The following is a 24,215-nucleotide window of genomic DNA, read 5'->3' on the forward strand; positions in this document are numbered from 1 at the left end:
GCGGCACTAGCTTTTTGTTATCTCTCTATTCATTGTTTGCATTTTAATAATACAACACTTTTATTCGCTATGTCTGAAAGTTTCCACATTATCGCTTTTTAATTAATTATCAATTTGTTAAAATTCACAACTGCTATGTAATTCAAAGCCAGTTCAGATCTGCAGTCTTTATCAGACTGAGGAAACACTATCAAGTTAAAAAAAACACTATCAAAATAGCACCAAGACAGAACAACAGGAGTTGCTGTGAGATGTAAAGAGTTTACATGTGCATATGCTATTTCTGTTATGGAGACAGACAGCAGTGCTGGTCTGTGGGTTTGTAGGGCCTTAGGCAGGATCATGGTAATTGGCCCCTCCATTGAAAAAATGCTGTATCATAAAACATCCATTCTTTTTTTTATATGTGCCAAAGTGCATGTTACATTAATTTGATTAAGTGCAGACTAACACAGTTTGAGGATAGGCTACAATCTCTCATATCTTTACGTCACTCTGTGTGACTTCTTTGCACATTAATGGTGCAAAGAACTAATGCATGTTGCACACAAACGCCAGTGCAGGGTAGATTACATCTCAACTGTAATCTGGTACTGGTTACAAATTACATGACAAATACAATTACAATGTAATCGGTAATGTAATCTCTTAGGTTTCACGTTTTATGTAATTTGATTACTTTCGGTTTACTTCTGACTTTAATCTTTTTTTTTTTTTATTTGATGTCACATGCCTTTGAGTAGAAATCGTTTTTATTTGGCATTTGGCACTCATATGTCAAATAAAAACTAATTATACTTGCTTTAGAGAGAATAAAGGTTACACATGCACCCAGCTCATTTCTGAAATGTCCCCCAAGGGCTATCTCTCTATTTCATTGTCAAAAAGGTCAAGTGGTTCTCCACCCAGAAATATATTTGCATATTACAATCTATTTGTGTTAGTCATCAAAGTTTTCTTGGCTGATAGCCCATCATATCCTATGTTAGGGTGGAGATCCTGGTAAACTTGAAACAAGCATCAACAGTTTTTATGTTGTCTGTAAACTGTAAAAAATATTTCGTAACTTTAGTAAGTTCAACTTATTTTATTCTGTTTATCCAATTGATCGGTGATGTAGTTGTATTGACATATTTAAACGAGTTGGCTCAACTTTTAATTATTTATGTGGAATCCACTGTGATTTACATTGAATCCACTATGAAAGTTAAGTCCACACAAATAGGTATTTGAAGTTATAGTACATGTTAAATCTGTTCTAACTGTGCTCTTGTCATGTTTATGTGTTTTGTTCTTGTTTTCATGTGTTTTATTTTCAAGTTTAGTTCCTCTTCCTGTCATGTGATTTCCTGTTCCCTCATGTGATCTTGTCATGTGTTTCCCCTGTTCATGTGTCTTGTTTTCATTGGTTCATTGTTTGATTTCTTGTTATTAGTCTTGTCTTTTCATTGGTTTAAGTTCATTTAGTCTTGTTATCTTGTTTATAGTTTAGTCTTGTGACTGGTTGTCTTGTTTACCTGTTACCCATGTCCTTGTATTTAAGCCCTCATGTTTGCCATTGTGTAGTGTCAGGTATTGTTAATGTAACGTAGTCCATAGTCAAGTCAAGTCAAGTCAAGTCAAGTCGTTCATGTTTTGTTTTGTTCACATTTATAGTTAGGGTTACTGGTTATCACATTTGGAAATAAACTGCACTTGGGTTCATCACTTTATCGTCATCGTCTCATCATTGTCTTTGCCAGCATCGTTACAGAATACCTGACTGCCCATAATGAACCCAGTAGTTCAGCTCCTTCGTCTACACCAGGAGAGTCGTCCCCTGGAGGAGTATGTGGAGGAATTCTGCACTCTGGCCTGTAGGATGGATTTTAATGAGGTGGCCCTCAAGGACTGTTTCTGTTTCAGGCTTAATGAGCCGATTTCCTTGTTGATGCCTGACGGTCGGTGTGCCAACGGCCTTGCTCGGTATATCGACCTTGCCCTATTGATGGGTGGTTCACCATTCACCGTAGGGGAGACGGCCAACAAGCCAACGCCCATGCCTGCCACGGTCAACGAGCCAATGCCCACCCCTGCCACTGCCAACGAGCCAACGCCCATGCCCACCACGGTCAACGAGTCAATGCCCACACCTGCCACGGCCAGCGAGCTGGAAGCTTTGTCCATCCCAGAGCCTGCATTGCCAACTTTGGCCTCCCGGAGGAGGAGGAGGAGAAAGGCTTCCGTTTCCAAGTCTCAGCCCATGTTCACGACCACAGAGGTCGTTTCCAAGTCTCAGCCCATGTTCACGACCACAGAGGTCGTCTCCGAGTCTCTGCCCATGTTCACGACCACAGAGGTCATCTCTGAGTCTCTGTCTACACCCACGACCACAGAGGTCGTTCCCGAGTCTCAGTCCATGCCCACGACCACAGAGGTCATTCCCGAGTCTCTGTCTACGCCCACGACCCCAGAGGTCATTCCCGAGACTCTGTCCACGCCCATGACCACCGAGGTCACTCCCAAGACTCTGCTCATGTTCACGACCACTGAGGTCTTTTCCCAGTCATCCAGAAATTTTAGTTTCAAGCCTACCATGGCTCTGCCTGCTACGGCTTCGTCCCTTGAGCCTCCCATGGCTCCACCTTCCACGACTTTGCTCCGCGTCATGGCTGCCAAGCCCGAGTTCCACATCATGGCCGCCAAGCCCGAGTTCCACATCATGGCTGCAATTCCCTTATCAGCTCCAGGCCATGTCACAGCCACGCCCGAGCAAGCTCCAGGCCATGTCACAGCCACGCCCGATCCAGCTCCAGGCCATGTCACAGCCACGCACGAGCCAGCTCCAGGCCATGTCACAGCCACGCCCGAGCAAGCTCCAGGCCATGTCACAGCCACGCCCAATCCAGCTCCAGGCCATGTCAGAGCCACGCCCGAGCCAGCTCCAGGCCATGTCAGAGCCACGCCCGAGCCAGCTCCAGGCCATGTCACAGCCACGCCCGAGCCAGCTCCAGGCCATGACGACCACAGAGGTCATCTCTGAGTCTCTGTCTACACCCACGACCACAGAGGTCGTTCCCGAGTCTCAGTCCATGCCCACGACCACAGAGGTCATTCCCGAGTCTCATGTCATAGCCACGCCTGAGTCAGCTCCAGGCCATGTCACAGCCACGCCCGTGTCAGCTCCAGGCCATGTCACCGCCACGCCCGAGTCTGCTCCATGCCATGTCACAGCCACACTTGAGTCTGCTCCATGCCATGTCACGCCTCAGTCTGCTCCATGCCATGTGACAGCCGAACCTCAGTCTGCTCCATGCCATGTCACAAGCATCCACTGCTCCACGGTCCAGGCCCGCCTCTGCTCCACCGGGGACCTCCATCCCTGTGGCTCCACCCCTCGAGCCTCTCAGGGCCCCACTTTCCATTGGCTTTGCCCTGTTCCCACACCCTGTCTTGCCAGGCCACGCCCCACGTACTGTCTCGACAGGCCACGTCTCAAGGATCCCACGTCCCCGCCCCCCCAGCTCCCAGATTAACTTAATGTTTTGGGGCATCTGGAGCCGCCACTAGAGGGGGGGATATGTTATGTTTATGTGTTTTGTTCTTGTTTTCATGTGCTTTATTTTCAAGTTTAGTTCCTGTTCATGTCATGGGATTTCCTGTTCCCTCATGTGATCTTGTCATGTGTTTGCCCTGTTCATGTGTCTTGTTATCATTGGTTCATTGTTTGATTACTTTGTTATTAGTCTTGTCTTTTCATTGGTTTAAGTTCATTTAGTCTTGTTATCTTGTTTATAGTTTAGTCTTGTGATTGGTTGTCTTGTTTACCTGTTACCCATGTCCTTGTATTTAAGTCCTCATGTTTGCCATTGTCTAGTGTCAGGTATTGTTAATGTATCGTAGTCCATAGTCAAGTCAAGTTAATTCAAGTCATGTTATGTTTAAGTCAAGTCTATAGTCATGTCATGTAAAGTTAAGTTTAGTTAAGTCGTTCATGTTTATGTTTTGTTCACATTTATAGTTAGGGTTACTGGTTATCACGTTTAGAAATAAACTGCACTTAGGTTCGTCACTTCATCGTCTTCATCATTGTCTTTGCCAGCATCGTTACAGTTATACCTATCCTTTTTATTTTTTGTTATATATAAAATAATTAAACATTTGAAGAAAATGTTCAGTTTCGTGTCTTTGTTATTACTGTATTATTAACTAATAATTAACATAGTGGATATAAAAAGTCTACACACCCCTGTTAAAACAGCAGGTTTTTGTGATGTAAAAAATTAAACAAAGATAAATCATATCAGACTTTTTGCACCTTTAATGTAAAAATTACAACCTATGCAATGCCACTGAAAACCAAAGTGACACATTTCAGAGAAAAAAAATTAAAATAAAAAACTTAGAATAACTTAACTGCATAAGTGTGCACACCCTTTTATAACTGGGTATGTGGCTATGTTCAGAATCAACCAATCATCAAGCTCATGTGAAATAGTACACACCTGTCTTCACCTGAAGTGACTCTGATTAACTCCAAATAAATCTCAGCTGTTCTTGTAGGATTTTTCTGACATCTTCTTGGTTGCATGCTACTACAAGAGCCATGGGCCACAAAGAGCTTACAAAGCATCAATGGGATCTCATTGTTGAAAGGTATCTCTCAGGTGAGGGCTACAAAAAAAATTTATATACCATGGAACACAGTGAAGACAGTCATCAACAAGTGGAGACAGTATGGCACAACAGTGACATTATCAAAAACAGGACATACCTCCAAAATTGATGAGAAGACAAAGAGAAAACTGGTCAGGGAGGCTGTCAAGAGGCCTACAGCAACATTAAAGGAGCTGCAGCTCTTTCTGACAAGTACTGGTTTCTCACTACATGTGACAACTATCTCCAATATTCTTCATCTGTCTGGACTATGGGGCAGGGTGGCAAGGCCAAGCCTTTTCTGATGAAAAAATAAACCTATATCCAGTTTCCCAAATCCATGTGGAAAAATATGTTATGGTCTAATAAGACCAAGATTGAATTTTTTGCCCAAAATTGTAAAAAGTATGTTTGGTGCAAAAACAACACAGCACATCAGCAAAAGAACACCATACCCACAGTGAAGCATGGTGGTGGTGGCAGCATCATGCTTTGGGGCTGCTTTTCTTCAGCTGGAACTGGGGCTTTAGTGAAGGTGGAGGGAATCATGAATTGCTTCAAGTGCCAGTCAATTTTGGCACAGAACCTTCTGGCATCTGCTAGAAAGCTGAAAATGAAGAGATCTTTCACCTTTCAGCACGATAATGATCCAAAGCACACATCCAAATCAACAAAAGAATGGCTTCAGCAAAAAAAGATTAATGTTTTGGAATGGCCCAGCCAGAACCCAGACCTGAATCCTATAGAAAATCAGTGGGGGGACCTGAAGAGGGCCGTACACAGGAGATGCCCTCACAATTTGACAGATTTGGAATGTTTTTGCAAAGAAGAGTGGTAAAATATTCCCAAGTCAAGATGTGCCAATCTAATAGACTCTTATCCAAACAGACTGAGTGCTGTAATAAAATCAAAGGGTGCTTCAACTAAGTATTAGTTCAGGATGTGCACACTTATGCAGTTAGATTATTCTAAGTTTTTTATTTTAATTTTTTTTCTCTGAAATGTGTCACCTTGGTTTTCAGTGGCATTGCATAGGATGTCATTATTACATTAAAGGTGCAAAAAGTCTGATATGATTTATCTTTGATTAATTTTTTACATCACAAAAACCTGCTGTTTTAACAGGGGTGTGTAGACTTTTTATATCCACTGTATCTGTTTGATAATACAATTGCAGCTTTTCCTAAGCTCTTAAAAATACAAAGTTTGCTTCTACTGTAAAAATAAAAATAAAAATAGTTTTAATACAGAAATTACAACATATTATACAATAGAAATAAGATAAAACGCTAAAATTAGAATGTTTGCAAACCTTTGGTCATCAGCAAATTCTCTTTATGATTATGAAAAATATAATTTAACTTGTATTTAAGATTTTAATATAAAATAAATAATTTTCTGGTAAATGTATATTTTTTAATCTTTCTGCTGCTTTTCAACAATAACGTAATGGGGAATGAAATTATTAACACATTTTATTTTTGCACTGAAATATTGTAAACATGTTAAAGCCAAACCAAATAAGTAGAATTTCATCACAATATCTCCAATAAAAATTGTTACATTCAAAGTAAAACTTAATTACCCCATAACAAACAATATTCACAAAATACAGTGCATTCATTATATGAGCAAATAGGAAACAGAAAAGGCACAATCTATGGTTCAATAAAGACAATAAAGTTCAATAAAGAGAGTATAAATGGATTCTGGTTTCAATTACAGTAACAGTGAATGATCCCTTTATTTTGGTCAATTATTCCCTTAATTATTATGTAAGAATGTTTTATATTTGGAAAACAAGTCTTATTGCGGTTAACTCTACTAAAATGTACCAAAACCTAAAAGTCACTGCAAAGATGGCACAAAAGCTGCATCCAAAGCAGCATATGTACAATTCACACACTTTAAAATGGTACATACAGTTACCAAATGTACATAAAGTAAACGTCTCATTGCATCAAGATCAAAAAGCTTAAATCACCTTGAAATATAACATTACATTTAAAACTGTTCGCAACATTGGTAAAATAATTATTTTATGGAATTATTACTCTGCAGGACCAGTAGTGCAAGTTTGGCAAGATTAAGCGTATGTTTCTCATGGTAAATGTGGATATCTGCGGATTCAACAGGCCTCTGTTAGCAATACATTTACACAAACAGTAATCCACTGATGCAAATAAAAGATTTTACCATGTGACTGGTTATTGATTACACAACTTGTCCATGAATCACAATAATGTGTACTGTTCAGACATAAATGTTCCTATTTGCTAATTTAAAGGGATTAAAGGGAAAATTATTGTTTATCTTGCATGGAACACAAAAGGAGATATTAGTCTTAGTCACCATTCACTTTTAAATGATGACAGGATTTTCTTTCTTGGGTGAAATGTCCCTTTCAGCAACTTTATGCAGGTTTTTCCTGGTCTGCAATATACATAGACAGGAGAGTATCCTAAAATACAGGAGACCACATCTGCAAATAAAAAAATACAAATACAAATACAAATAAGAAGGAATTTTAAAAAGGTATATCAAAATCAAAGCAAAAAACTAAATCAGTTTACACTCACTTGCATGTCATTCAATGTCCATTCATGCTTGATGCAAATTTGTAAGAGGTAGTAGTGACTGCATTAATAAATGTGTCCTTGTTCATCCCTTGCTGCGAAAAAATAAATAAAAATAAATAAATAAATAAATAAATATTAAAAAGCATACAAATAAAGTCCAGCAAATGTAAATAAATAAAAGCATGTCATTTAAAATGCATCACCATAAAAATGAACACCACAAAAGTTCTGAGAATCAAATGCAAATTATGATTTTTCTCTGAATCACTGCTTCATCATCATGTGTTCACACATGTCTGTCGGAGCTCCTGAGGTGAATTGCAATAATGCTGAAGTCAGGCACGATGGAATTATAAAAGTTTTTACTATGATCTAGCATAGAGGAGTGGGACTGCTGATTTCCTTCAGGTATTATGAACAAATCTTTCATTATCTCAACAACTAAATAAACAGTGTATAAATAATCTTCTCTATGATTACAATTGCTTTAACTTCGTGCAACCCCGAGAACACATGCATGGACATTGTATTTTGGCTTCATTATATGCAACGCATTATTTAAATGAATTTAAACCGACTGATCTCAGTTCAGGAGACTCTGTACTGGCAGTAAAGGGTTAAACATTCAACACACAGAGTCATGTGACAAAACAACATGGCGCTGACCACAGCAGAGTTTGTTTTTTGAAAAAAAAAAAAAAAACTACATCTGTTAAGAAACCTAATTAAGTTTTTACACTGAAACCTGTTTGAGTCAAAAGATTAGAGTCTCTAGTTTCATCTGATATGCCATTTATTGCTGAACGCCACACTGCTAGATACAATGTACACTAATGTGTACTTTTTCCCCTTTAGAAATCCTTGATTTACCGTGTATTATCACATTGAGAATCAATAGGTTCATCCAAAAGCTAAAAAAGTTTGCTTTTAGAGAATTTATATGGAGTTAGGATGAAAATAAGGTGCATTTCGAACTGTTCGAAGACCAGTGCAGACTAGAGGTTAACTCATTCACTAAATAGGGAGCAAGGGACCACCAAGTGCATTCACTTCTAAAATCCATCCCAAAGTGGACCACTCAACATGTCTGGCAGACATGGGACAATGACAATCAGTATATAGATTCAGAATTTATAATGTATAATTTTATTTTGACATGGTTGGCAGTGATTGGCTGATGCTGGCCATTACTTTGAATCAGAATTAATTATGCTAATTTCTCATGTAATGTCTGTAACATCTCAAAAACATGAATAAACAACACTCCTGAAAACATAATTTGATACAAAAAAATAATAATAATAATAAAAAATAAAAAATAATAATAATAATAATCTGACTTTCTATAGCTTGGTATTATTAAAACATTTCAGAACTTAGTCCCGCTGTACACATATGTTGCCATAAAGTTTTAGGAACATTATTTGCTCTAGAATTGTTTTTTTAGCATGTTTATTAGGTGCTACTTGTTACAATCAAAAAGGGAAATGGAAATGCACACAGAAGTCCCGCTCGGGACTCAGATGGTTAAGGGTGTGATGCCAATATGGACAGACTGCTTAACATCCCCTCATCCTCGAAAACCATGAACAGAACATCACTAGAGAAAATACAGTATATCTCAGTCAACATATGGGTTCATATGCAATGAGTATAAACATTGATTGTGCCAACTACACTGTGTTTTGTTTAATATTTTTTTTTCAATGTCCCACCAAGGGCCTCAGTTCACCACCTCAAGTCAAAAGAGCCCAGCCCCACGTTTCCACGATGTTCTGGTGCTGAGATATGTCTGAGGCTTCTAGGGTATTAATGTTTTTAATACACATTAACATTTTTTTTTTTTTTTTTTTGTCCGATAAACAATTTTGGCAGGGTATTGGGTTGCCACTTGTTGTCAAATATAAAATATGGGTCCTGAAGCAAAACCAGTTGAGAACCACTGCTCTAACCACTCAAATGCATGTCTGCCTGAAGTGCAAATGTGCTTTAAATTTCATGTGGTGCATGTTTTATTGTTTTGTATGTTTCTGTTGATGACTGCATGTGTTTGAGTGGGTGTTCATGGGTCACATCAAGGAGGTATATGTTTGCTCCGCCCCTGCCCTTCAACACCAACAAGCAGAGAGAAAGAACTCATCTCCCTGGATTCCTCTCTAATCCCGTTTAACCTCTTCCAGAGGTGGGTGGGGTACAAGTCAGGGCCTGGAAGTGTTGGAAGACAGTTCCCAGTTTGTGAAAGCGACTGTAAGTCTTATTTGATGTGTAAACAAGTGTGCAGACAGAAAGATGGACTGAAGCCTGGGGATTTTTTTACCCCAAACCAGGAAAAATAAATAAAAATAAAACAACACGCCCACACACACACCCGTCCACACCCTTCTTTCTTAAAACCAGATGCTGCTGCTTCCCTAATATCCTTCCAGAAGGAGGAAAGATTTACAGTATGAAAATAAACCTTCACTCTTCACTGGAATCATTACAAGAATTGGAGATGATGTGCTTGATTGTCATAACAAAAAATATAAATATATATTTTTTTTATCAAACCAATTCAATGAGCAAACTTCTATTCTGTTGGAAAAGACTTTACTTTTTGAAAGTAGTTAAGCTCAATCTTACCTTTTTCAACACATTCTGAATGTCTTTTTGCCCCCACATAGTGTAGAGAAGAACTCCTGCAGCATTTCTGGCAGTCTCAAATGACCTACAAGCAAAAACGACTTTTAAATATCTAAAGAACCAGGTTACATTTCACCCCAAATTCAAAAGTAACAAATAAGAAATGAAATTTTACCTAAAGAAAAGGAAACATATTTTTAGGACCATTATGACTTATTTATTTTTCCATTGTTATATTATCATTATCATAATGCAAAAAAAAAAAAAAAAAAATCCTCCTCAGTCCCACTTTATTTTAGGTGTCTTTAACTATGTACTAACTTTAAAATACATAAAAAAAATAAATAAAAAAAAAACATTTACTTATTGTGTAACTACATGTTGTTCTGCATAATTGTCACAAGATTCACATTTGCTGCTGTACAGGTTTAGGAGTTGGGGTAGGGTTAGGGTTTAGGGTAAGGATAACAGTGTAACTACACATGTAATTAAATGCAGGCACTTTAAAAGTAAGTACAATGCAACAACACGCATTTACATAATAAGTACACTGTATCAAATGCTTAAGTGCATAGTAGTTACAGACACCTTATATAAAGTGGGTCACTCTTTTCATTATACAAAATTAAATTTTAAAATATTTTATACAGGAGTATCTATACTTTGTGTACTTCCTTTAATTTATGCTGATAAAAATGCTGCAATATTGTATTACAGAAAATACAGGAAATAATCTCAACTACAAGGGGAAATGTACTTAACTGCAAAAAAATGCAAATTCTTTATAAAAAAATAAAATTAAATTAAAAACAAACAACAGGCTTCTTTTTTTTTTTTTTTTTGCTAAATATAATTTATATCAGTATATACACTGATGATCCAAAACATTATGACCACTCACACATGTCAAGGTCTGGGTAGATTAAATGGTAAGCGAACAATCAGTTCTCGTAGTCAACGTGTTGAATGCAGGAGAAATGGGCAAGAGTAAAGACCTGAGCATCTGTGGAAGTGATGGCACCAGAATGCCCTGTGGGAAGACAGCAAGCCGGTGGAGGAAGTGTAATGCTCTGGGCAATGTTCTGCTGGGAAACCCTGGGTCAGGCCATTCATGTGGATGTCAATTTGACATGTGCTACCTACCTAAACATCATTGCAGACCAGGTACACCCCTTCATGGCAATGGTATTCCCTGATGGCAGTGGCCTCTTTCAGCAGGTTAATGCACTCTGCCACACTGCACACACTGTTCGTGAATGGTTTGAGGAACATGACAAAGAGTTCAAGGTGTTGCCCTGGCCTCCAAATTCCCCAGATCTCAATCCGATTGAGCATCTGTGGGATGTGCTGGACCAACAAGTCTGATCCACGGGGGCTCCCCCCTCGCAGCTTACAGGTTTTTTTTCAAATTGTAATAGTAATTTTTCACATTATTAATGTCCTGACTATACACTGTGATCAGTAGAATACCACTTTGGTGAATAAAAGTACCAATTTCTTTCCATAAGAACAAAATCTGTACATTATTCCAAACTTTTGGCCGCCAGTGTATATATCTATATACAGTATATGTAAGGAATAATTGACAACGGACCATTGAATTGTTGAAAAATAATGCACACCTGAGGTGGTAATGCAGTCACAACAATCATCCATGTGATTATCTAATCAGCCGATCATGTGGCAGCAGTGCAGTGCATAAAATCAAGCAGATACGGGTCAGTAGATTCAGTTAATGTTCACATCAACCATCATAATGGGGAACAAATATGATCTCAGTGATTTGGACCGTGGCATGATTGTTGGTGCCAGATGGGCTGGTTTGAGTATTTCTGTAACTACTGATCTCCTGGGATTTTCACGCACAACAGTCTCTAGAATTTACTCTGAATGGTGCCAAAAACATCCAGTGAGGGGCAGTTCTGTGGACAGAAATGCCTTGTTGATGAGTGAGGTCAACAGAGAATGACCAGACTGGTTTAAACTGACAAAGTCTACGGTAACTCAGATAACCGCTCTGTACAATTGCGGTGAGAAGAATATCATCTCAGAATGCTGTTCTGAGATATGGGTTGGCGCTGTTTTGGTGGCACGAGGGAGACCTACACAATATTAGTTTATATTATTTTTTTATTTTATTTATTTTTTATTTTGGGGTGAAATGTAACCTGGACATATTTTATTTGTTGTTGTTTCTTTTAGTAAGATTCAACCACATTTGTTAGGTTTTTACCCTAAACTACAAGCAGTAGGCAGTCAGTAAAAAAAAAAAAAAAAAAAAAAAAAAAAAAAAAAGAGGAGGAAGGAAAGCTGAGCAGCTATTTTTGAAAGAATGTAAGCACTAATGGTATTGTTTCACTTTCACACATGCAATTTCTTTAAGTATACTTACATACTTTCACTCAGAGTGGTCAGCGAGTCGATGAGTTTTGTGTTCAACACGTTCTTAGCACTCTGAGGCTCTGCCAACAGGAGCTTGTGCATCACTCTGCACGCTGTGGCGATGCTGCGATCATACTTAACCATGCTCGGGGTCACAGCTGTGAGAACAGAGGCGACGTCAGGGAGAACTGCCTTGGCTGTTGACAACAACATTAGAGATTTTAGGGACCAACTAAATGCAACAATTTTCTATTGCAGTAAAATAAGAATGATGATTTTATGATAACAACATCAAATATAAGACACTCTGAATAAGATATAGTGCATCATAACGCAAAATTGTAACAATGTTTTAGATATACAGTGGTGTTCATAAATGTGAAACCACTAATGGTAGCTTTTTTCCTCAAAAATACATATATATTTACATAAACATATTGAGTGAAAAATTAACATGAAAGAAAAATGACATGAATTTGAGAATATCTTAGTATTTGGTATGTCCCCTTTGTTTTAATGATAACACTTACTTGAGCTGGATTGGACTTCACAAGTTTGTGCAAAACCTGAAGATCCATGTTATCCAGCATGATTTGTGAATGTTTCAAAGAGCATCTTGTGTGTTACAGTGCAAGCAAGAAAATCAGACCTTTTGACAAAACACTTAACATGGTCAGTGTCACACATATGCTTACACTGTTTTTAGTGACCTCTTAAACATCTTAAATATGTTTTCTATTTTTTCTATATACTTTTTAAACGTTTCTTTGTTTTAAATTTTTCAAAATCCTAAAACTTTATTTCCAGGTTTAAATTAGATTTTGAACCCCAGTGGCGCCTCATGGTATCAATATAAAGGGGCAAAAAAATCACTTTTCCAAACTCTCACCTTTCAAGATACGTCTGTTCTACAACTATAAAGCTCTCTTTTATCTCAGACTTTAGACATTTCAGAACTTTACAGTGCAGCACCTCTCATGTTATTGCTTCCTTAGAATAAAAGGGGTATGTTGTAGAATTCAAACATGGAAGCGGTTTCCAAAATCCTTTATCAACAAAGAACATTCTTTTACCTTACATAGAACAGTTTTTCTAAAAAGTAATTATACATTTAAAGCAATCTGGCACACAACAGTAATAACAAAGTATAACATTTTTAGTTATTTAGAATTTTCTGAATCACTATTTCTTGGGATTGACCCTGTAACCTTTGTGTTAGCAGCCCAGATACTAAATAGGCACCCACAACCCCCACGGCTATTATTTCTTTATTATTCAAAATTGGGAAAGCTTCTGAGTGATTCTCACAAAACCTGCCAAGAAAATGTCCTGGTCCTATTTAATTACAAAATAAAATTAAGAAGAAAAGAAAAGAAACTGTATTTTACATGTCAAATATTAAGCCAATTTTTTGAGTCATTTACATTATTTTCATGACAATTATGCACATTTTACACCCACAAATTCCCATTACTGCAATGTAAAACAAGATGGTCATTATAATAATCTAATTATCACAATGTGAAAAAACAATATATTTTTAAAGTTGCACTACAGAACTGCTGGCTCTCTAGCGACATCTGTGGTTGAAACCAAAAATTGCAAAGAACTTACGGAGGAACATTTTACGTGACTGAATCTCATGGTTTGAGGTTACCTGCTTTGCCTGCAAACATCACTCTGAGATGTTCACCTGCAGAGCCGATCTCATCATGATGTGCTATTTTCATGTTGATATACAGTATTATGTTAATAGTTTAAACTAGTGCTGTTGGAGTTAATGCGTTAATGCATGCGATTAATTTATAAAGTTTAACGCGTAAATTTTTCTTAATCGCGATTAACACATTTACAGTTAATACAGCATTAACCAGAAAAAACACTTCTTGGGAGGGTGGAACCTTTGTAATGTATCCACCCAGAGGCATTACACTGACGTACACACCACAAACACACATGCTGTGTCTCGTTTCGAAGGCTAAGCGCTAGGTAGGACACGTCCTTGGAAGGCTGCAGTATGCCGAGCATCCACCTTTAAACAAGCCTCATTAAACGAGACGGCCTTCATAGGACAAACAGAATTTATCATGGTTGCTTTGACAGCAAGCCACTCTTTAACAAGCACGAGCGTTTTGAGTGAGAAGGGAACAAAGTCCCTTTAGAAGGGAATGTATGAGGTAAATTTTCGGAGAGTTATAATGATATAGAGAGAAAAGAAAATAGATTTTACAGGTGTACTTTTAGTCTATAATACTTTATTTTAGTTATATATTACTATAATTATACATATTATATTCTCTGCACCCATCTACTGAGGTACTTCAACTTGGGAATTAACATTACTTGCGTGTAAACATCATATTTACGGGCAAATTGGCGTAATTTTTTTTAGACATTTCCGTTGAAGCAAAGAATTGTAGGTTGTGAGTGCCCACAAAGGATACACCTCATGCATCCTCCTACTTAGAGTGTCCTACTTGCTTTTCTGAAACGAGACAGCCTTGATGACTTATGCGGCCAACAAATGCGACCTCCGGTGGACGCAGCCTTCGAAACGAGACGCAGCCACAGAACAATGCCAGAGATCTTCTATACTGAGAAAACAACCTCCGTGCATTTAACATAGGAGAGAGCATAATGGTCAAGTAGCATGTTATAACAGTAAGTCAGCATTTGACAATACTATACAAACGAATGGGGAGAGCCGCAAACCAATACCTACCTGTTGCAAAATTGTCCATGACTTCTCTTATAAAACAGCAATTCTATCGTAGTAAACTCCACACATAGTACACGCCAAAAGGATTTTTAATTTAGTGTAAAACATGTTGAAAATTTCCTCACAAAAGCAGTTAATTCAGAATTAGTAAGCATCTCCCCCATAGAAAAATAAGGTCTGTGGTAAACATTACTTGACGATATGTGGACGTTTTGTTCTACAAACTAAATTACACACTTTCACGCATCAAACATGAATTTTGAAGCCGTATAGAATTACACACTTGTTTTTTATTATTTTTTTAAATACACAGTGGCTTCAAAATTCACGTTTGAGATATAACTGTGTAATTTATTTTGTAGAACAAAATGTACACGTATCGTCAAGTAATGTTTACCACAGACCTTATTTTACACATAAGTTCAAAAACCCCATTATAAAAACCCATAGGAAAATCCTGAGGGAACCCATGGTGAATTAGACTTCAGGGTATGCTGAAATACGCAGTTTCTTTGGAAGTAAAGTTTTAATAGAGAGATGAAATAGGTACATTCTGAACAACTTCAGATGAGTATACATTCATGGGCAACTAACTTGCAATCCCCTGTACCTACTGTATAATGCTTTTAAACAGACCATCTGCTAAAAGGGCAATGACTCAGAAGTCATTAATATTAGTAAACATGTTACAGTAACTTCACCGGAAAACGTAGCCTATTAAACACGTTGCAATTGGCAAACACAATATTCCCGGAGTAATGTTAGAGTCATTAAAGAACAACAACCAATATAAGCATCAACAACCCCACCAGAAAACATTCAATCATTATAGCAAGTAAACCAATTTGCCAAACAGTTTACAATTAAAAATCCATCCAGACTGCTGTACTGTCGCAGCTGTTCTGAAGCTTTCCAGGTCGAGACACAGGTGACACAATAGGTCCTTCTTCTCTGTGCTTACGGACATGATGAACACACGCAAGGACAAATGAAGTACACCTGCAAATCTGACCTGACAGCTCAAAATTTAAATCCTTATTGTAGTCTTACCGTAGTGAATCGGGTTAAGGCAAGGACAGGGTTTTGAACACAGATTCTTTTATGTAATCACTCAATAGTGGACTTTGTTAATAATTAGGCAAAAAATCTTATGTAGTGCAGCTTTGAAATTGTAAAGTATTTATACATCATAGTAGTGCTCCCTTGGTACAGCTTTTAATTTTTCTTTTGCAGTATAATAGAGTAATAAAAAATGACTTTTACCGTAATAAGAATCATCATTGAAAACAATCGGAATAGTAAAAGTTCCCTATCTGTCACTCACTCGACTTTGTGTCGATGTAGTGACACTAGGGGTCACTCTTGGGAGCCCCAAATACCTCTGGTCTTTGAGAAAAGGCCAATGGGAATTGGTGAGTGGAATTTGCATGCCACTCCCCCAGACATACAGGTATAAAAGGAGCTGGCTCGCAAACACTCATTCAGATTTTCTCTTCAGAGCCGAGCGGTTGTGTTTCAGCGTGCTGAATTCCTCCGCCGATCCATTCACCTCTACAAAAGCTGTTGGATTTACAGCGCATTAGAGCAGCTTCTCCCCCTCGCGCACCGGTGGAGTGCAGAGAATGACCCTGGGTGCTTCAACAGTCTAAAAGAGTATATATTCTTGCAATAAAAGAGTATATTTTCCTTACTAAAAGAGTGGCACTGACAGAGAGCGTCTTTTTAAAGATGCTCTCCATCTGTGTTTATTTCCTGGTTGCGGTCATTACCTCTCCGCTTCCGATTGCCACAATCGCTGTCTTACGTGCTGGGGTGCTGCCCACGTGGAGACAGCGTTCATGGACGGGTCATGTTCTCACTGCGAGAGCACGACCATGGCAACGTTGCATTCGCGGCTTTCCTTCGTTAGAGGGAAAGCCACCCCAGCGGCTCTCCACCTCGGTCCTTCTACCTACGGGTTTGAGGCCGCGTCGGTTAGCACCGAGGGCGATTTGGGGACCCCAATGGGAGCCGCTCTGCCGGATAACCCCCCACGGACCTCCCATTCCCCAGAACGCTCATTCGCCCCACTGGGATGAGACCGCCGGCTCGTCTTAGGGCGAGTTCGCGATCTCATTCGACGCTCGCGAAGTGGATGAGTTCTCGATCGCAGCATCGGAGTGCGGGCTGGTCCAGTCTGACGCCAAGGACTCAACTGGGCTACCACCTTCGGGTGCGGTCGCCCAGTCGCAGGCCGACGCGGAGCTGCAAGCATCGGGCTGGAGTGGAACTCTCCATTCCCCCGAACCCTCGCGGCTTGACGACTGGTTCCTGGGCTCGGAGCACCGATCATGGCCGTGGCACGCCCCGCCCCCTTTCTTCCCAGAGGGGCATGAGGCACTCACGAGGTCATGGCGGGCACCTTTCACTGCCCGGACCCGGTCTCTGAGCTCCTCTACTCTCACTACCCTCGACGGTGGGGCTGCCAGGGGGTACTTGACGATTCCCCAGGTGGATAAACAGTTGCAGTGCACCTGTGCTTGCAAAATGCCGCCATTTGGTGGAACTGCCCGAGACTCCCATCCAGCACCTGTAGGTTTACGTTGTCTCTGGCGACTAAAGCCTATGGTGTCGCTAGACAGGCCGCCTCCACCCTGCACACCATGGCTCTCCTGCAGGTGCACCAAGCCAAGGCGCTAAGAGAACTGCACGAGGGTTCACTTGGCGACCGATCTCGCCCTCTGGGTCGACGAAGGTCATGGCGCGGACTCTCAGGCAGGCAATATCCACCCTGGTGGTCCAGGAGCGCCACCTATGGCTCAACTTGGTCGAGATGAGGGAGGCTGAAAAGGTACGGTTCCTTGACGCCCCTTTCTCCCAGGTCGGCCTATTCAGCAACACCATCGAAGACTTTGCCCAGCAGTTCTCGGCGGTTAAGAAGCAGACGGAGGCTGTTCAGCATATCCTTCCCCGTCGTGGATCAAGATCCCGCACCCTGTCTGCTCGTTGCTTGGGGCGTCCCCCTGTGGTGACAACACCCGGCCCTGGCATGAAGCCACCCGCAGGAAGCAGACACTCCCCCGTCTCACAGCCCGCCGCCAAGAACCCGAGGAAGGCTTCTAGCCACCCCCGAGACGGGCGACCCAGGCACGTGGAGACCTGCTGCAGGCCTAGAGATGGTAAGCAGACCACCCCATCCCCCCGTGGAGGGCCAGGAGGAGAATCCTTTGTTGCCTTTCATGCCCGAAAGGCTGTAGTACCCACATGTTTAGAAAAGGAGTGGTTTCCTAATTTCCTGGGTCACACAGCTGGTGTTTATGGCCATCCTTATTGCGATCGCCGGACACTGCACATTTATGGCAGGCATGAAGCTGTGAAGGTGGGCCCCCCGCCCCTGTGCGCCCAGCTGCGGCACAACACACCCGCCCATCACTGACTGGTCCTATGGTGGGTACCCGGAGCCAGGTAAGTGCTTCGATGTCCCCAGACTCAGCACGGCCACGAGTTCAGGGTCCGAGCCCCCTCAACGTGGTGCCACCGGCTCCGCCCCGCCACGAGGCCCCACCCGCCGGTATGTCCCCCCCATCACGCCGATCTGCTGCTACCTGTTCAGCCCTTGGACGGGCCTTGCATTCCCCTTAGTGCAACGGGCACACAGTCGCGGGCTCCTGGACAGGGCACGACTGTGTTGGCATGTCAACTGCTTCGAGTTGCTTACAGTGTTGCTCACCCTGCGGAGGCTTCGGCCGTTGATGCAGGGCAAGCACATGTTGGTCCAGATGGACAACACGGCGATGGTAGCATACAGTAGCCGCCAAGGAGGCTTGCCTTGCGTCGCATGTCACAACACGCCCGCTGTCTCCTCCTCTGGAGTCAGCAGCGACTCAAGTCATTGCAAGCCACTCAAATCCCGGGCTGTCGTAACAGGTCATGCTGAGGGGAGAGTGGAGACTCCACCCCCAGGTGGTCTAGCTGGTTTGGAGTCGATTCGGTCAAGCACAGGTAAGCCTGTTCGCTTCCTGGGAATCCTCCCACTGCCCGCTCTGGTCTGCCCTGACCGAGGCTTCCCTCGGTGGTAGACACGATCACTCAGGCTAGGGCTCCCTCTACAAGGCGCCTGTATGTCTTGCAGTGGTGTCTGTTCGTTAAGTGGTGTTCTTCCCAATGCAAAGACCCCCAGAGATGTGCAGTTGGGTCTGTGCTTTCCTTCCTGCAGGAGAGGCTGGTGGGGCGGCTGTCTCCCCCATCTTGAGGGTGTACATGGCCGCTATGGTGGCGCACCACAATGCACGACCTGATCATCAGGTTCCTTAGAGGTTTGAGGAGGTTAAATCCTCCCAGACCGTGCTTCATTCCCTCATGGGATCTCTCCGTGGTCCTGCAGGGAGCCAAGGTTGAGCTCTGAAGTCAGTTGAGCTAAAGGCGGTCTCTTTAAAGACTGCCCTCCTAACTGCGCTCACGTCCATCAAGAGGGTAGGGGACCTGCAGGTGTTCTCTGTCAGCGACACGTGCCTGGAGTTCGGTCTGGAATACTCTCACGTGGTCCTGAGACCCCGACCGGGCTATGTGCCCAAGGTTCCCGTGACCCTGTTTAGGGATCAGGTGGTGAACCTGCAAGCGCTGCTCCAGGAGGAGGCAGATCCAACCTTGTCGTTGCTGTGCCCGGTGCATGCTTTACACATCTATCTGGATCACACGCAGAGCTTTAGACGCTCTGAGCAGCTCTTTGTCTGCTTTGGAGGACAACGGAAAGGGAGCGTTGTCTCCAAACAGAGGATTGCCCACTGGGTCATTGACGCCATCGCTTTGGCATTTCACACCCAGGACGTGCCACCCCCCCCTGGGGCTACAAGCACACACTACTAGGAGTGTGGCGGCCTCCTGGGATCTGACCAATGGCACCTCTTTAGCAGACATCTGCAAAGCAGCGGGCTGGGCAACACCCAACACCTTTGCGAGGTTCTACAATCTCCGGGTTGAGCCGGTTTCGTCCCGTGTGTTGTCAGTTACGAACTGGTAAGTTTGTGGGACAATTGGCCGGGTGTACCGCTTGCGCATAGCACCTTCCCCCTCCTGGAGGCGGAGATGTGCGCTTTTACCCCCCAGCCGTGTTCACGAGGTCGTGGACCCTGGATGTCCTTCCTCCTTAGCCCTTTGGCAGGCGAGTTGGCGGAGAAACTCGATGCCAGCCCAGCACGTGTGCTAATAAGCCCTGTGCTGGGGTAGGTGCTCCACATGCACCGGTTGCCTGTATGTAACCCCGTGTGATGTATCTTCCGCAAGACAGTTTACCCGTTGGTAAACCCATGTCTTCCTTGGGCAGAGTCCCATCTGCCACCAGTCGCCGTGTTGTAGAGCTCCTCCCGTCTGGGTAGGACCTACTACGGGGACTTCTCCATGTGCAACACTGCCGACAAGCTCGGTAAGATCATGTGACGTATTTCCACACAATTACCTCCCCTTCGTGTAGGGTGTGGTCTCCTCTTGGGAAGGGACACCTCCCTGACACAGACACTTAATGGCCCCCAGCTGAACAAGATTTCCATTCTTTTTTGGCGAGAAAGAAAAAGAGAAAGTTACTTTCGTAACCTCTGTTCCCTGATGGAGGGAACAAGACGTTGTGTCCCTCCTGCCACAACACTGAACTACCCGCTGAAATGGCCGGGACCTTGCCTCGGCTCCTCAGCACAAAACCTGAATGAGTGGTTGCGAGCCAGCTCCTTTTATACCCGTATGTCCAGGGGAGTGGCATGCAAATTCCAGTCGCCAATTCTCATTGGCCTTTTCTCAAAGATCAGAGGTGTTTGGGGCTCCCTAGAGTGACTACATCGATACACCATCTCGTTCCCTCCATCAGGGAACGGACGTTATGAAAGTAACCAAGACGTTAAATGCGTTACTGTGATCATTATCAAAAATTATAATTCTCTCATCATTTACTAATCCTCATGTGGTCTCAAACGTATAAGACTCTCTTTCTCTACAGAACACAAATAAAGATTTATTAATTTTATCATCCATACAATGCAAGTCAATGGAGTCCAAAAATGTCAAGCTCCAAAAAGGACATAAAGGCAGCATAAAGGTAATCCATACAACTCATGTGATTTAATCCATGTCTTCGGAAGCGAAACCATCAGTTTTGGGTGAGAAACAGACTAAAATTGAACTACTTTTTGACTATAAATCTTTACAACTGTTGTCTCCTTGCCGCAAAACATGAGAAAATATAACTTAATTTGTGTGTGTGCATGTGTTGATTTGGTGTTAAATATGACACATAAATTCTATTGTGAAGAAGGCTCAGCAGAGGTTGTAATTCCTTCAGCAGCTGAGCAAGTTTAACCTGCCAAAGAATCTGCTGTCACAGTTCTACTCGGCCATCACTGAGTCTGTCCTGTGTACATCTATAACAGTCTGGTTTGATTCAGCCACCAAATCAGACAAAAGGAAACTACAACGGACAGTCAGGACTGCTGAGAGGATTATTGGTGCCCCCCTGCCCACCCTCCAAGACCTGTACATTTCCAGAGTGAGGAAACGTGCAGGTATAATCAGTCTGGACCCCACACACCATGCCCACTCCCTCTTTGAACTGTTGCCCTCTGGCCGGCGCTACGGAGTACTGAGCGCCAGGAAATCCAGGCACAAGAACAGTTTTTACCCTCAGGCCATTTTCTACATGAACAATTAAACTGCCTCAGGACTCCCCCATAGTGCAATAATGTAAATTCACATATTTAATTCAATAACTGTACATACCCCTACCTTGCACATACATTACCACTTGCACATACGCCATTCTGTTACATGTCCTATTATTTGTATGTCTATTTATACTCTTACCTTGTTTTATATTCTGTGTCTCACCGTAATGTTCTGTGCGCACTTGTTTCTCCTATCACCCCAAAAAAAATTCCTTGTGTACGTGAGAACACTTTGCAATAAAGCTCATTCGGATTCTGAATCATTCTAAATAGCACATTTTCTTGACCAGTTTCATGAGAATCACCTCTCTAAATTCACTGATTCATGAGGAAAACCCAGCTGATTTAAGCAGTGTTTGTGATTAAAGGAACAGTTCACCCAAAAATGAAAATTTGCTGATAATGTACTCACCCTCAGGCCATCTAATATGTATCTGAGTTTCTTTCTTCAACAAAACAGAATTTAAGATTTAGGATTTCATTTCAGGCCTCCTCCTTTAAACAATGCAAGTGAATGTACTCCATTTTCTGACGGTCCAAAATGCATATTTAGGGTGCATCAAAATAATCAACACGACTCCAGTCGACAAATAAAATTCTTCTGAACCCAAACGATTGATTATTTTTAGAAACAAAACAATACTTATATACTTTTTAACTACAAATGTTCACTTCTGTACATCTCTGTGACGTGCGCTCATGAGAAGGATGATGTAAGCTCGTTGGTAAGGTCACGCATCACGTGGAGGAGGAGGCAGGAAGCGCATCATTGTTTACAATAGAAACTTGCACAGAGAACAGACCAAGTGCCGTTCACAAACCAAAACAATTTCAAAACAATATAAAATAAATAAATAAATAATTTCCAAATAATTATAATAAAAAAAATGATGTAAACAATGACACGCTTCCTGACTCCTCCTCCACGTGACGTGTGACCTTACCAATGAGCTTACGTCATCCCTCTCATGAGTGCACTTCACAGAGATGAAGAAAGAAACAGATACATCTTGGATGGCCTGAGGGTGAGTGAATTATCAGCAAATTTAAATTTATGGGTGAACAATTCCTTTAAGACCATGAAAAACATCGTCACTAACACATTGCTGTGACAACACAACAGGTACTTACAGTAGGTATTAAAAAAAACACTTACCCAAAGTTTCCAACAGAAATGACACCCTGGACATGTTCCCCACCAAGGACATGGCGATCATCTGTAAGCCAGAGTTTCCCGATTTAAGGAGAGGGGAAATGACAGAGAGGCCATTCATCTTCTGAATGATGGTCTGACTCATCATAGTGGACATCTGCACAGAAGTCAAGTGTATAAACAAGTGTATTAACTTGAACACAACTGATGAAAATTAATTTAATTTTAGTTTAATTTTACTCCAAAAAGAAAATATTAATTCCAGGAGAATGTCTGGCTATGTGAGGATCACCTGGAAGAAGCCCACAAGAGGAAGAGGGCCAAGTATGAAGATTATGGCAAGTAAAACAGGCCTGGAAAGCATGCCTATTGATGTCTGGCTTGTTTGTTTGTTTTTCAGGGCAATACCTCTTAAAGGCCCTCAGTAAATTTGGCATCACTGGACCAATGTGGAGTAGAGCAATCAGTAACACCACAGAGTAGGGCTTCACAATTAATCAAAATAAAATTGAAAACACGATATGGCAAAGTGTGATTTCTAAATTGCAAAAGACTGCAATTTACTTGGTTTATAAATCCACAAAGCGGTTCGCAGCAACGTACATTATGAATGCAAAGTACTCCAGGTTTACTTTATTTTCACATGCATTTATACAAATCTAATAACACAACATCGACATTTCACCAGATTAGGAATGAGGTACATGTGCACATCTAAGAACAATTACAATCTGAAACAAATAACAATAATTCAATATATAATGATTAAATCATTATAATAGTTGTATTTGAATAATTATAAATAATATATATATATATATATATATATATATATATATATATATATATATATATATATATATATATATTATAAAAAAATAATAACACAGATAATTAAAATGCATTACATCATTATGGAACATGAGTAAAGCATTTAAAAAGACGGTAACGCTTTACATTAAGGTTCTATTTGTCAACATTAGTTAACATTAGTTAACAAGAACTAACAATGAACAATACTTTTACAGCATTTATTAATCTTAGTTCATGTTAATTTCAACATATACTAATAGATTTTTAAAATCAGTAGTTGTTTGTTAACATTAGTTAATGCACTATGAACTTACATGAACTAACAACGAACAATTTAATTTCTATAAACTTACATTAACAAAGATTAATAAATGCTGTAAACAACATTTTGTTAATTGTTTGTTCATTATAACTAATACATTAAATAATGTTAATAAATGGAACCTTACTCTGTAAAGTGTTACCAAAAAGACAATACAAAAAGTGGCTTTAGAATGCAATACATTGCTCCCTATCTGTCACTCACTCGATGTTGTGTCGATGTAGTGATAATAGGGGTCACTCTTGGGAGCCCGAGCCACCTCTGATCTTTGATAAAAGGCCGATGAAAATTGGTGAGTGGTTTT

At 41.1% G+C, this 24,215-nt stretch overlaps 1 protein-coding gene across 6 annotated transcripts in view; it reads right to left on the reverse strand.

Moving 5' to 3' along the window:
- Positions 1–6,104: 6,104 nt before the first annotated feature.
- Positions 6,105–24,215, reverse strand: part of LOC127419719 (plakophilin-1-like) — a 40,869-nt gene continuing 22,758 nt past the window's right edge. For 4 of the 6 annotated variants that reach the window (XM_051661372.1, XM_051661371.1, XM_051661370.1 and 1 more), the window contains exons 10-14: positions 22,780–22,933; positions 12,229–12,415; positions 9,837–9,921; positions 7,215–7,306; positions 6,105–7,117 (exon numbers count right to left, since the gene is read on the reverse strand). In XM_051661372.1, the coding sequence (XP_051517332.1) occupies positions 7,226–7,306; positions 9,837–9,921; positions 12,229–12,415; positions 22,780–22,933 (507 nt within the window). In that variant the 3' untranslated portion in view covers positions 6,105–7,117; positions 7,215–7,225. Of the gene's footprint in view, positions 7,118–7,214; positions 7,307–9,836; positions 9,922–12,228; positions 12,868–22,779; positions 22,934–24,215 lie in introns of those variants that run through there. The other 2 variants (XR_007893715.1, XM_051661374.1) reach the window with 2 other exon arrangements.

This window comes from Myxocyprinus asiaticus, chromosome 29, assembly GCF_019703515.2.
Source record: "Myxocyprinus asiaticus isolate MX2 ecotype Aquarium Trade chromosome 29, UBuf_Myxa_2, whole genome shotgun sequence".
Classification (NCBI taxonomy): domain Eukaryota; kingdom Metazoa; phylum Chordata; class Actinopteri; order Cypriniformes; family Catostomidae; genus Myxocyprinus; species Myxocyprinus asiaticus.